Raw genomic sequence first — 15,314 nt, forward strand, 5'->3', positions numbered from 1 at the left:
TGGTATGTAAGCAGAGCATTTTAAGTATGTGTGGTTTGGATCTGACACGATGTATGTATATGTTGTCTAAGCATGGTGATGTGTAACCATGGTGACAAGGCAGGCAAGCCGGGGTTTAGTAGAGTAAGTTAATGCTCTGTGTGTGTGTTTGAATGTTCACTGTGAGCACAGGTCACACTCGCTCACTCAGTCTTAGTAATCGCTCCCTTGAAAATGACAAATCGCCTGCCATCCTAACACAGAGAGTGTGTGTCTGTGTGTGCAAGCTAGTGTGCAAGCTTGTGTGTGTGTGTTCCTGCTGCAATTATGATCCACTTTGAAAGGACCTCCAAGCAGTCTGTGTTCATATCCTGTGCTGTGATTTCAGGACAGTCTGTGTGTGTATGTGATCATGCTCTGTTTAACACAATCTGAGCGTGTATCCTGCTCGGACTTGCCTTTGGGAGGAGATATTTTACATTCCAGCATCATAAGTTGCCTCCAAGGACAGCGAACACACAGGTCCCAAAAGACAATTTGAGACAAGGAAAGACATGAACAGAACTGTTTGGTCTTTAATAGGATTTAAAGATGAAAATAAAGTATTTGAACAGTAGAGAGATTTTAGACCCGGGCGGTAACATCTATTAACCAGTCATGTTTTATTTCTACCTTCTAATCTATAGACAACTAAAATGTAACTGTCTAATGTCATCTTTACACTGCAAATACAGTAATACAGCACACATATAGCATCAAATTTGCTCAGACCTCTTAATGTTGCATGAGGTGGCATACATGCATTTAGATGGTAATTACTGCTGCAGAACTAGGCTAATATGCAATTATGAATGTTTTTGAAAGAAGTGTATGTTCACCAAGGCTGCATTAATTTGTTCAAAAATACAGTAAAAACTATTATATTGTGAAATATTATTTGAATTTATTAATTTGATTTAAAGCAGAATTTTCAGCAGTTTTCAGCGAAATTCGAACGGCACCCTCTTCGTTAAAAGCTAACGTATGGGAAATTGGCAATTTCATTGTGACCTATTTTGTATTTTTTTCTATGAGAGCTGCTTTCTGTATTGTACATAGGCCTATTTCCATCCAGATTACTAAAATAATTTAGATTTATTTGCACCCTCAGATTTAAGATTTTCAAATAGTTGTATACCGGCCAAATATTGTCATATCCTAACAAACCATACATCAATGGAAAGCTTATTTATTCAGCTTTCTTCTGGGATGCATAATTCTCAAAAAACCGACCAACGTGACCCTGGTTTTGTGGTCCAGGGTCACATATATGAGATGCGATTATTTGGAGAAAAGAAATTACTTTTTTCATGTCGTTTCCAAATTATGCAAATAGTGTGACAATTATTAATTGTGTATATTTGGAATACATAAAAAATAGGTATGAAATTAGCTATAGCAAGACGAATTTTCGCCATTTTAGTCCAATATGTCTTAAGTTCCTTCTCTATGGGAGAAATACAGTTAATTATATACACCGTTGGATGTTGTTAGTTGACAAATGAAATTAACTGTGTGAGAGTTATAAAATAAACTGACGCCTGTAGGAAACACCCATCTAGTACTTGCACTAGCTTGTTTTCTTGTCTTGAGCGGCTTGGCTCGGTGTCCATTCATATTGTTGCTGATCCAGGACGCCAGAAGTGCTGTGCTGACACCTGCACATGTGAGTCATTTCAGGCATGTCTCGGCACAAGAGACTTCTGTGGTCTTACTCAGCATTGCAAACATGGAAAATATGACCTGCTCTTTACTCTTATGTATGTTTTTTTTTCTTCCCTGTTCCTTCCATCTCAGTCTGTCAGGTTTATTTGAACCATCCGTGTCTCACTCTTTGGAGTTGGTTCTTTTAATAGACTGGCATATTTTCCCCTCTTGTGCACTGCAGCAAATTGCTGGCACATTTTGCCCATGTCGTCAGCGTGGAGCGAGGATTTCTCCCTTTCTCCCAGCAGGATGACATCATCTTGTGTGACATCACGCCAGTGTGTTCTGCATGCGTGAGCTTCAGTTAATGTGTCTGACTGCAGTGCAGAATACTTGAGTGAACTAATCCGATGCCCGTTCAAACAGATTTCTCACTCTTGCTATCATTAACACTTTTTTTTCTTCTCATTTTTGCACATTTTCTTTGTGGTTTTTTAACAGCTGATATAGAGAGGGAAGGAGTTGGAGACAGATGGCTTGAGGGAAAAGGAGCTACATCGAGTTTGTGGCATTTTATGTTACAGTAATCTGTTTTTTTATGGTGGTATGTGATTGTGTATGAATGTTTTGTGTAATGTTTACCTTTTAGTTTGTGAACACACAAAGAGAAAAAATATATACTCTTCTTCAGTCACATGATCCTTCAGAAATTATTTTAATTTGCTGATAAGAAAGATGTATTATTATTATCAAGGTTGAAAACAGTCGTCCTTAATATTTTTGTGGATACTGCAATAATTTTTTTTCAAGATTCTTCGATGAAGAATTTCTAAAGAACAGCATTCATTTGTAATCAAGGTTTTTGGTAACAATGTAAAAGTGTTTTTAAAAAATTGGATGCGTTCTTGCTGAATAAAAGTATTAATCTTTTTTTTTTATTGTCTGACCCCAAACTTTTGAACAGAAGTTTAAATCACTGTAGATAAAACAGCTGTCAACTGAATGCATATAAAAGAAACCTTGCATGTGTCTGCTTCTAATGCTTTTGAGTACTCACTCTTTAGAAGTTCAACATCACTCATGAGATCACTAACAGGAAACCTCTTGTGTTCGATGCTTCATTTACCAGCATCTCGTACTAAATTATTTTCTACGTTTGAATAAAAATGGGGGTAATTCAATCTCTTTCAAATGCGTGAAGGAGACAACAGTGTTTGTGTCTAGCTGTTTGCAGTGACTATTGTTCACCATCTGTGGTGATTCACACAGACAGTAAAGTCAGTAAAATAAAGAGAATCTTCCAGCTATTGATGTGTCCACATAGCAAAAGAAAGTCAGTCTCTCTCTCTCTCTCTCTCTCTCTCTCTCTCTCTCTCTCTCTCTCTCTCTCTCTCTCTCTCTCTCTCTCTCTCTCTCTCTCTCTCTCTCTCTCTCTCTCTCTCTCTCTCTCTCTCTCTCTCTCTCTCTCTCTCTCTCTCTCTCTCGTAGCCTAGTTATATTTTTTTCCTCACACAGCCTCTTGCACTCTTTAAATATTCTCTTTCAGGGTTATTCTATGTTTTCTTGTATAAATGTCTCCTCAACTGAACTACTGCAGGGGGAGAAACACTTGCAGCCTCATCAGCTTATGATGGCTCAGTTTGCAGTGGTTTTAAACCAATAGACCTTAAATAGATTTCATGTTGATTATCCATTTAATCTCTCTGATCTGCCATAACTGCTGATGGTCTGGTCAAGTTTGCAGGCCAGGGATTGAATCCATCTGGTCACGATCTATGACTCCCCTTAAAGGAGTAGTTTCCAGCTTCAGCCAGAAATAATGAAGTAAATACTGTATGTGCTACTGGTGAAGCTTGTCATTTACACGTTTATTTTTTCGATACAGTATTTCAGAGACTCAGAATCAAGCCGTTCCAGATGCTGTGAGCTGCAGGCGTGTAAGTGAACATACAGTGGCTTCACTCTGATACCGCAGTGCATTTATTCATTTTCCAGCAATCCGTCAAAATAAAAACTTAATGGGATAGCGTTTGAAAATGAAGATTATGTAAATATTGATGATGATGATCTATCCATTCAGTTGTATCCGAGTCCAACCCTCGCCGACCTTATGGACAAGCATTCTCGATGCTATCCTGTTGAGCACTGCTTCTTTCAACTGTTTAATGTTCATATTGGTGTGGCGTCAGTGAGTTCTTTGCCATTCCCTTCTTCTGATTCCACTGACCATTCCTAAAATTACTGACTTGTTTAGTGAGTTTTCACGCATAACATGGCTAGAATAAGTCAGCCGTAGTCTAGTGATTTCAGCTTCTAGTGACATCCCTGGTTGTATTCGATCCAGTACTTCTCCATTTGATTTCCTGGCTGTCAATGGTGTTTATAATGGTTTCTGCCAGCACCACATTTCAAATGCATCGATTTTCCTTCTATCAGCCTTTCTTAATGTCTAACTCCAACGTCCAAGATGATGGTTCTGACTAATATGCTTTTGGTAGTTGGAGTGATATCTTTGTTCTTCCAGATATTATTCATATCAACCACTGCTGTATGGGCCAATGCGAGACTGCGCTTGATTTCAGCTGTGGATTTTTCATCTCTGTCAATTTTTGATCCAAGTAAGATGAAATCCTGAACTGGTGCAATTTCTTCGCCATTGATTTAAAATGTAACTTCTCCACTACTTGCTGTCATATGATCTCTGTTTTTTGTATAAGGTGCAGCCCCATTTTTTTTTAACTTTCTTTCTTGATTTTCTAAATTAAATGTATCAGGTCCTCTTCCCTTTCATCCAGCAAGGTTGTATCATCCGCAAATCTCAGATTGTTGATGGATCTTTCCCTGATCCTCACACCATGCCCTTGCCGATCCTGAACCAATCTGTTTCACCATGAAGTGTGTCCGCACCGTTACTTCCTGATTGGTGTACGGCAATCTAATTAACTTGATCAGATGAATTGGGCTGTAGAGGTCAAACAGAGCCACCCAGAGCTTGTCATGTTCAACAAAAAAAAGCCGAAAGCTTTGCTGTAGTCAATAAAACACACATACTGATCTTTGCCATAACTTGCCATAAGGTATTCTGGTATTTTAAATTTTTAACAGTGCTTTCCCCAACCCTCCCCATTTATCCGTGCTTGAAACCGGCATTTAGCTGACGAATCAACTATATGCCTGAGTTATTATCTACAGTACATATAGCATAAATATTAGTATTGAAATTTTACAGTAAAATAACTTTCATTTTTCCTCTTCATTGAATTTGAGTCCTGAGGCCAGATTTATAAAACATTCTTAAGAAAAAAAACTTTTCTTAACTTCTGTTTTCTTCTTATTTTCTAACTTAAGAAATGTTTTGGGGAATAAAACTATTCTTGTCCTTATTCTTGACTTTTGAATTTAAATTCCTAAAAAATATTTGTAAATAACTTTTTCGTTAAAAAAGTTAGATTAAGTTAGGATTTAAGTTAACCTCCAACGTGTCTTAAATCCTCAAAGGTAAGATGTTTAATCATTGAATTTATTGGTTGAATCCGCCATTTGATTGGTCACTAGTTATTCTGTTATAATCCAATTGGCTCATCACATGGCTTTGTTAGCAACTGTCATTGTTTTGTTTTCTACTCTGTAGAAAATAAACATGCAGATTTTGAATGCGAGAGGCTTGTTTTGTTCATTAGGTTGCGCTGTTAGATATTAGATGACTGTTTATATTTCTTTTTGGCTGCAGCGCTCCATGTGATCAGATTCATGCGGGACAGATGGTGTGTGGAGGCAGAAATAGATTCAGACGTCTGTAGGTGTTGAAGCTATTTTTTTTTTTTCACAGCTGTCTGGCCCGAAGGTTGAACTTCCTTATGACCCTGCTGTCCCTATTGGACAAAAACAGCAAACCGATCTCTGCTCAGAGGTTTATGGATTCCTGCTGTGCATCTTGAGCTCATAGAGGTTCAGTTCAGTCAACAGAATGCTGTATGGAAATTTTATTTGGGAGATGTTGTTTCGTGGGACGTTAGGGTCGTTTGATGCTGTTCGTGGTTACTGCGAGTTTCCAGTTAAATTTCAATGGGAGAAAGAGCAGAGGCAGAACACTCGTGCAGAAAAATCCTATGCTGCGTCTGAAATCGAATACTTCCCTACTATAGTATGCAAAAAACAGTATGCCAAAAGAGTAGCATGTCTGAATACATATTATAAAAAATATATATAAAAACAGTAGATGAAAAGTGCCTTTTTGATTCATTTAATTTTGTTCGTTATTTTAGCTATTACTTATGCAACATTAAATATAACACTGTGACAATGTTTCTGGTATTACAGGATATATTTTTTTATCAATTAAAATCTACTGACATTCACCATAATATTACAGGTGGCACAATCAAATGCTACATGGAGTTCTTCTATACATCACACATGACCAAACCAAACACATGACATACAATAAAATAATGCAAGAAACATTAACTAAATAGCAGAAAATGTAACACAAACCCCCCTAATGGACATGAACCTAATTACAGGTTTTTATTGTAGCATTTTTACTGAATATTTCTGTAAAAATGGCTAACTAGTGTATTTAAAGTAATCACCTCATTCATAGACGCAACATGTTTTTATTTATTTATTAGTAAAGGAAGTATTGTTGCACTGGCCCTTTTCACACCACCTCTAGTATTTATAGACAATGGCTTTACAAATGCAAGTTCTCAAAAATGTCCACTTGTCAACAACAACCCATGTCACAACCCATGTGTGAAACACAAAACGACGTGAGGCTGAGTAAATGATGACATTTAATTTTTGGGTGAACTGTTCCTTTAAGGTTTCCTGTCAGGCTCTACGCTCACTGCTTACTTGTCATTTTAAAGTGACAAACACACTGTGCTGCGGCAGTGTTTTAAATTACACACAACTCTGTTCCATTTATCATCAGGCCTGGAGAAATGAGAAAAGTCAGCCAGGCTTGAAGATGCCCGTCTGTAGTTCACATCCATCAGTTGTTTAACTGCTTAAGACGCTGCTGCTCCTGGCTGACCTTCAGACACTCATTTCAGGTGTGAGCATGTAGCAGTTTAACTCTACCTGAGCTCTTATACTACTGGCCTTTTCGTGAACAGAACACTGTGCCTCTGCTTTACAATGTCTTATTCATCTCCTCTTCCCCTTTCAGCTTTTCTACTCTCAGATTACCCTGGTCAAAGCTGAAGGTTTCGAGTGGATTAATCATTACCCTTTATTGCTGAGGTGTGTTCGGCATGTTGAAAGTGTAATCACACCAGATATTGTTTGAATTATTGGTGATTATTTTAAGGTTGTGCCTTGGTTAACAATGACTTGCTGTGCTAGCTGTGTTGATTCAACTAAAGTCAATATACCAGTGAGTCACAGAATCAACACTGATGTGTCTGTATGTTATCACACATTTGTAAATCTCATCCACTCCACGCAAAACATAAATGGCTTTTAGAAGAATGGTAGTATTGATCCAAAAATCCTTACAGACTCTGAATGCAACTCCCCCTCACCTCCGCCCGATCACCCCGTGCGCCCTGTACTCCTGAATATGATCAACGCATGTGGAGACTTCTTGGCTATATTTAGCCCTTCAAGCAAGAATCTATCCACATTTGTAGGGTTGTGGGGACCAGAAAAAGAAGGTAGTTAAACTGTTTTTGTCCATACAATGAGTCAATTGGGTTCAAAACAACATTGGACTCCATTGACTTTCATTGTATGAACGGCAAAAAAAGGAAAAAACGTTTATTCTTTGTGTTCCACTAATAAAAGTAAGTCATAAAGGTTTGAAATGACTTGAGGGTTAAGTAAATGATGACAGAATTTCCATCCGCAGTGTTTCTCAACCTTTGTGACTCCAAGGCTTCCATTATCCACACATTCGAAGGCTCCCTAGCCCTGTTTTGCGATTTGAAACCATGGACACTCCTACAGTAGCTTCTGTAAATGAAAAAAATTCTAGAAGTTTCCATTGTTTTTCAGGGATCCCACTGGGATGGTATAGGGTTACATTTAAGCTATTTTAAGGCATGAATAATTTTCTTTTCACAGGAAAAAACTTTTAAATATGTAAATTTGGTGATCACAGATGAGTTTTAAGGGATACAATTATTGACGACAGGGCAAACATGTTTAAGATTAGCCGAGGGGCTGTCGATTCTTTAGATAAGCCAATAAGGCAATTTATTCAGTGTAGTGAAGCCTCCATTACGTCCTTCCCTGTGTACCACAGGGTTCATGATTCATGAGCCCAGACAGTTATTTGGTGCCCTTAAGAAAAACGTAACTGTATAAAGGAGGGAGGTGAGGTCTGTGCACGTGGTGTAAGGTGTCCTGGGTTGAACAGGCCTCCACAGAACATGCTTTATGAATTAATGAACTGTGCTCTTGTGCTGATGGACAACAATAATCTCAGTGTGTGTGCACGTTAATCAGTTTTGTCTGGGTTTTGTATGCACATAAAACATATGTCATATCTTCAAACATGTGTCCAGAGTCAGTGTGTGACGCAAGCATTAAGGTCATCTGGTTTTTCCTTTTGCACAGGTGTACGGACACCAGCTCCTGTATGACAAAAGGAGTCTAACCGCCTTACTAAGTCCAGCTTGTTCTGATTCTGTGTTCTGTTGGAAACAGACTGAATGTGTACGTGTGTAATTCATGTAAATGACTACGCATATCGTTATATAGAGCCTTCTGATGCTCCCATGGCTCTAGTCTTCAAACCGGTCTTCATCCTGACAGCAGTTTCCATGGTTACTCTGCTTGTCCTCCTCTCTACGATGACTCCCATTATTTTCTGACACCCCCCACAACCCTAATCTTCCATTCACACCTGACCGTGTGTAACTTATTCACAAATCTCAGACACTAGACTCCGCAAATGGGCTTCTGTCATTGGCAGCAGTGGTGCAATTACTGATTCACTAATTAAACACTGATTGAAACCCTTTGCACCTTCTCTCCTACGTAATGAATCGTGTCTCAAAGAGAAAATGAAAAACGATTCTGGACTTTGCACACAAACTGCATTGCAAGAATTTCCCAAAATGTTATTTCTGTGGAATTATTCCTAAGTCTGTAAACAGGACATTAACACAGGCCAGAAACTGGACACGGCAACGACGGATGCAAAGAGAACAGAGATAAGTGCCAGCAAAGCAAATACTGTACCAGACATGGCAAGCTCACTTTTTGCTATGTGTGAGATATTGGAAGAAAAATATAAATACGGTATTGAATTTGGGGTGGGATTTATATGAATCTATATCTCTGAAGAGAGCTGACTGTCTTCAGAAAAGTTTAGATGGCATTTTCTTTTCCTCTTATCTCCGTATAAAGTAGTGTTTATTGCCTCTTTACGATGACTCGCTTGCTGTAGTCCTCAGTTGTCGCTTTGGATAAAAGCGTCTGCTAAATGACTAAATGTAAATGTTTATAAGCGCTGCTTTGTGTACAGCGATAACCAATGAAATCGCTGCTGTTCCATAAGTACCACCTGACAGAGGGAATTTGCATTTTTATTTAGTTTGTCTGCTGTTCTTGTTTTGTTCAGGTGTCTTCGGTCACATTATTTCAAATCTAAATGTGTACCATTCTGTTTTTGCTTTAAATTTTGAAATTATACAATCTAATTAAAAGAAAAACTGCTCATGCTACATACAGTACATAAAATGCATTTTATTTCAAATGGCTACAGATATTTTTGTTTATGGCCAGTTTAACTGTTATAGAGCAAATCAATTTGCTTAAACAAAAGGGAAAAAAATTGGCAAACAGAATCGGCTAATTTGCTTGTAAATTTTTTTTAATCAGATTCGGCCATGAAAAATCATAATTATTAGTTTATTATATTAACAATGCAATAATGTATGCAAATATTACTGTAAGTTTAACTCTTTTTCTTTTACATATTTAGATATCTTTCCATAAATTGTCATTGGCACAGCTTAAAATAGGAAAATAATTGTAGTGTTTATTATTAATGCTTTAAAATAACTGAAAGTCTTTCCTACAGTCCTGATGATTTTTGTTTTATAGGCATAATTTTTGCATTTTAACACAGCAATATCTAAGTCTTTGGAATCTGTACAGTACTTGTGGTATGCATAGGGCTGGGCGATATATCGATATAAAAAATATATCGATATATTTTTAGATGCGATATGGAATTAGACCATATCGCATATATCGCGATATAGTTCAAAGTTGCGCTGTGATCTTTGCTACAAGCTGCTGCGTGCTTTTGAAGCAGTCTGCGTCTCAACAGCCCAGTGTACAACGCGACAAATACTCACATTAAATGTTTACGCAGAGGAACAGGACACTGCAGTTCTCAAAAGTTCATTATTTGCATGTGCTTTAAAGCCTTGCCGGTTAAACATGTCATTCGCTGCTGATGCGCTGTTCTAACGAGCGCTTATATGAGCGCAAACACCCGACGCGCACATGCACTAAAAGCCTGTCTAACAGCGCCTGGGTACTGGACTAAGTTATCTTTCGAGTCTTTTTGAGCTAATACTGTCAAATACACTCAAGGTTTACATAAAGAAAGTTGGTTATGTCTAAACTGAAAGCAAACCGAGAAAATTGAGAGAAATCTGCGTGTCATATGCGTACAGACGCGCGCTTTCAGGTCTTAAAGAGACAGTAGCCCTAATAGTAAACATGATGCCGCTTGTCCTTAAAGGGATAGTTCACCCAAAAATAAACGTTTTGTCATTCTTTACTCACTCTAATGTTGTTCCAAAACTGTATTCATTTATTTCTTGTGCTGAACACAAAAGAAGATATTTGGAAGAATGCTGGTCCCCATTGACTTCCATAGGAAATAAATATAGAAGTCACTGGGGAACATCAACTGTTTGGTTACCCACATTCTTCCAAATAACTTCAACAGAAGAAAGAAACTTATTCAGGTTTAAAACAACTTGAGAGAGTAAATGATGACAATTAAACATTTGGGGAGAACTATCCATTTAATGTTAATAAAACAACAAAACACAGAGGGCATCACACACTGCTCTTGACTGAGAACTTTAATAGTAACTTTAATAAGAATCAATGTATAATTTATACAGTTAAGTCCATATTTGGCTTTGACTGAACATTTGCTCTCATTTTGCGGAAAAAATATTGAGATATATATCGTATATCGATATTCAGCCTAAATATATCGGGATATGACTTTTGGTCCATATCGCCCAGCCCTATATGCATAGGCCGATTAACTCTTTTAAAACAAGCAATTCAATCTCAAACGTATTTCTAGCCTAGGCCTATATACCTGTACCCTTTCACCAGAACGTTCTAAATTCACTGAATATTATGTTGAAAGGTTATTATTTTCATTAGCCTATATATATTTATTTTAAAAAATTTGTGGACGCCAGATACCGTCAGATTCACACTTCTGCACGAGCATGCACGTTTTATTTCAACGCCCATATTACACTAGCGTGTCCACTGGCACTGAGCAGAGCGAGTGTTTTCAATGAATTCCAATGGAAGTTGAGCTTTAAGCGTGAAGCTAAACTTCTGTATGAACTGAAAACGCTTGCTCTGCTCCGCGCTAGGCTAGTGGAAACGCACTATACAGATTCTTGGAGTGTGTTGTGCGGTTTCACGCGTTTTGCGTCATATGACTTGCGTCATATGTCATTGCAAGACCAGGCTAAAACCTTGGCATGTTTGCAATTTCATTTTTCAACTGTCTAGATTTAGTTCAGGTTTTTTTAAAATAGTATTTTGCAGCATGCTTTGTTTAAATGTATATCGTATCTTGAAGTGAAACAGATGTTTATTATATCATGCCTGTAACATTTGGGTTCACAAATGAATTTGTAAGAATTGTTTCTACTTGAGCTAACATTAATGTAACCATCTGTTATTTAAGTTTATTAATATGAATTACTTTTGAGTATAGTAAAATAATAATAATAACTGAATGTAAATTTTCACATGAAACGCTATTTATTCTTAGTGCTGAAAGTTGGGTTGACATCAATACCGGAATTATCCTTTAATTCCCCACTGGTGGTATGTGTACCCCTTGATGGGAATTTAAATATACCCTTTCCCTCTAAGTGTAACTGACAGAAGAATTCATTATACTTTCTTTTTTCTCTCTCTTTTCCTGAAAAGCTATCTGACTTTGAACGGCTCACAGGGGTTGTGATCTCACCTTTGACTCTGAAATATAATGAATAACGGGATGCTAGTCAAGGCTGGAAGTTTGATTTTCTTTCAATTAGAAAGTAGTGCATAAACGAATGAGGTTAAACAAAGGGCATCTGAAATGTGACCCAGTTACAGAACTGTCTGCATATTTTGATCTGATAATCTGGCACAATTTTTCCCCAGTATGAATATAATTTACAGAGTATGTATATAGCTAAATGAAACCCAATGTGTTACAGACTCGCAACCACTGTAGACATTGAGGCAGACGCATCCCCAACAATATTTAGATTATTCAATGGCAAATGCAGCCTGCATCCAATCTTGAAGATTTGAAACCTCTAGGTACACAGTTCATAAAAAGCAAAAAAATATTTGGAGGAAGATAACCTAATTGAGGAATCTCCTCTTTTTCTGTTAGAAACGGCATATATTTAGCCCCTCCAGACTCGCCATGACTCACTCCAAACTCTGAATTTATTTGCATTTTAACAGCCTATTATGTTTCAGTTTCTGTGTCAGACAAGCCTGTTCACTTAAGCAGTGAGGTTAGCTTCATCCGCTCTTTCTAGTTCTCACACTTATCTGATTTGCATCCTGCCACTCAATTTCTTCTTCCTCCGTGCATAAAAAAAGTTACTTTTTTTATTATTTATTATTATTAGACACAGAATGCCACTCAAGAATGAGAGTTGTGTAAGATAAAAACAATCATCTCAGTTAGGCAGCGATGCATTCTTTTAATGCTTTAGGGTTGTATTATATTGATTTTGAAATGTGTTGTATTGATATGTTGGGTCAAACTTATCTCATTGTCTTTGTCCTGAATTACATTTTGTAATTGTGTTTGTTTGTGTCACACTTGGGTCCACACTTGTGTCTGTCCACACTAAAAATTAAATTGAGGTGTAGTCAATATAATCACATCCAGTCAGAAGATGTTTAATGTACTGTTACATGCAGTAGAATTTTGGACCAGTGAGATTTCACGATGTGCAGGGCTTCTGAGCGCATCACTGCAGAAATAGAAAGAATAAAAATTGGAGAGGGAGTATTCATAAATGTCATAAATCTAAATAACTGCATTTTTAACCTCCTGAGTTTTGTAGTTTAATACTACAAGCACTGTTGTTTGTGTTGGAATGGAACCAGAATAACATGGAAAAAGGGATTTGAATTTGATAACAGGAATAACTCCAGTGGGTTCAGAGCAACTTTAAGGTTCATTTGATTCTCAGCTAAAAAGATTTATAGTAGATAGATGAAACATTAGAGGGTTCATGAACTGTATTTTTTTTTTTAATGTTCTCTGAGGTTCACTAATGTTTTCAAGATTTTTACATTAAAAAAACTTATTTAAAGAGTAATAAACTATTTTCTATCCTACTTTTAACCTTATCTTTTGAACACTCAGTTTTGATGGCATACCGCATTCAAGACTTGGTTGGAAGTAAATGCCCACTGCTATGATTGGGTAACAGTTTTGCCTATTAAAATAATTTTCAACACCATTACACATGTGAAATTGTTTTGAAAACTTCTGATTTTGAAATAACTCGTTACATAGTTTCATATTTGGCAACAACGTGAAACATATATGTGCATTACACATTGTGGGAAATAATTTTTTTAAGTACTTGGAGTTAAAAGGGTGACCTTTCTTTCTGAATTCAGTGTGCTTGTGTTATCTGTGTTTGGACTGTTTTTGGATTGTGCTGCTGTCAAATTTAAATTTAATTTAAAAAAATGCTTCTTTAACTATTTTTTTTACAGCAGCTCTTTTTTATGTATGACTTTTCGTATTAAACATGTTGAAACATTTAAAAATTATGCTTAAATTACACAGCCTTTTGAATTTAATTGAACAGACCCGCGCTGCCCTCTAGCGGCCAGTAACCACACTGCAGCATTCGCGCGTTCAATAGAGAGACACGACTAGAACAATGCGTGCCTCTCAGAGACTCTTAAACTATGAAGTGCTCGACCACTTACCACTGGCTCAACCAGACTATTAGAAGCTCATGTTTATTCGCTCAGTTAATGAGTGTGGCATACATATTCATAAACACCTTTCACATATCAAAGAGGCTCAAACAGTCCCACTTCATGTCTGACAATTAATTATTAAGCCTCTCCGAGCCCTTTTGCCAGATTTATTGGCGTGACCAGTGCGTCTCATTTCCGCTCACACACACCAGCTGCACGCGCGTCTTTGTTAGGAATGAGCAGTTCTGGAAATCCAGTGCAACAGGTGGCCATACAAAGAGACGAGTCGCGTGCGGCTCTCGCGCAGAGACTCAGCAGCGCTCGCTGCTTAGCAACACCCCCGGAGCTGTGACTGTTGCACTCAGATGGCTTTGATTGAAGACTCGGTTGTCAAGTTTGTCCGGGCGTGTTGTTGGGCAGTGCGGACTGCTTGAACATGGACGTTATTTTGTTTTTTAAACTGGTGGCGGGCTGGTGGGGAAGCAGGTGTAGACGTGGTGGGTGGGAGGTCACGATGTTCTTAGTTTGCTGGTAAAGGCTCATGAATATTAATTAGGTTGAGAGCATATTGTAAATATATTTATCGAAGAAACCTGAAAAGTGTTTTCGAAATGTCTAATCGACACAACTATTTTCAACTGTGATGATAAGAAATATTTCTTGAGCAGCATATTACCAACATATTAGAATGATTTTTGAAGGATTATGTGAGTGACTGAAGACTGGAGTAATGATGCTGAAAATTTAGCTTTGCATCACAGCCACAGGAGTAAGTTACGTTTAATAGGCTATATAGTCAAATATACAGCCTTGGTGAGAGTTTTCAAAAACATTAAACATCTTAAACTTTTGAATGTTGATTCATATCAAGGCTCGTTCAAAAACTTTTTTAGAACATCTTTGTCATGTTAACGTACCTTCAGAAATTAAATGAAAACCCTTCAACAATTGGAGATGCTCGTAGATTGCACAAGTGGTGGGGACAATATTGGTTATGGCAAAAATTGGTGTGGAATGGGGATATGCCCGACTACTTCCTCAGCTAAAGCCGTCGAAGTGCGGAAACATGTCTGTGTCAATACAAAGAAAGGAATTGAGTGAGGTGACTCAGGTTGACGTGTGGTTTTCTCAGTTTCACCATTTCCTGCATTGTGCCCTCATTTAAAAACACATGACCCTTCCGTCCCTTGCGTTTTTTGACATTTCCCCATTTCTCAAGACTCAAGAGGTCTGTGTGTGAGAGCAAGAGAGAGACGGACAGCCTCTGTCCTCAGTGACATGGGTCAGGGTGGAGATGTGGAGGCATATATTTCGCACCAAGCCACGCATGCAACAGGCAAGTGTACTCTTCTTTTACCTGAGGGGATCGAGAGATGTAGAGTAGAGAGGTTTGTTTGGCATGAGATGAGAGGGACAGGAAACATAATCTCGCCTGTTACCCTCTCCTTTCAGTTGTGGTTGGGAAC

The 15,314-nt window shown here is 37.7% G+C and overlaps 1 protein-coding gene across 4 annotated transcripts in view; it reads left to right on the plus strand.

Annotated features, from left to right (window-relative positions):
* Positions 1–15,314, plus strand: part of rps6ka1 (ribosomal protein S6 kinase a, polypeptide 1) — a 57,187-nt gene that overhangs the window by 22,856 nt on the left and 19,017 nt on the right. Inside the window, exon 1 of one of the 4 annotated variants that reach the window (XM_079633953.1) lies at positions 15,038–15,184. The exons of the other annotated variants lie outside the window; for them this stretch is intronic. Within the exon in view, the coding sequence (XP_079490079.1) occupies positions 15,143–15,184 (42 nt within the window). The 5' untranslated portion in view covers positions 15,038–15,142. Of the gene's footprint in view, positions 1–15,037; positions 15,185–15,314 lie in introns of those variants that run through there. 4 annotated transcript variants of the gene reach the window in all.

This window comes from Phoxinus phoxinus, assembly GCF_949152265.1.
Source record: "Phoxinus phoxinus genome assembly, chromosome: 13".
Classification (NCBI taxonomy): Eukaryota; Metazoa; Chordata; class Actinopteri; order Cypriniformes; family Leuciscidae; genus Phoxinus; species Phoxinus phoxinus.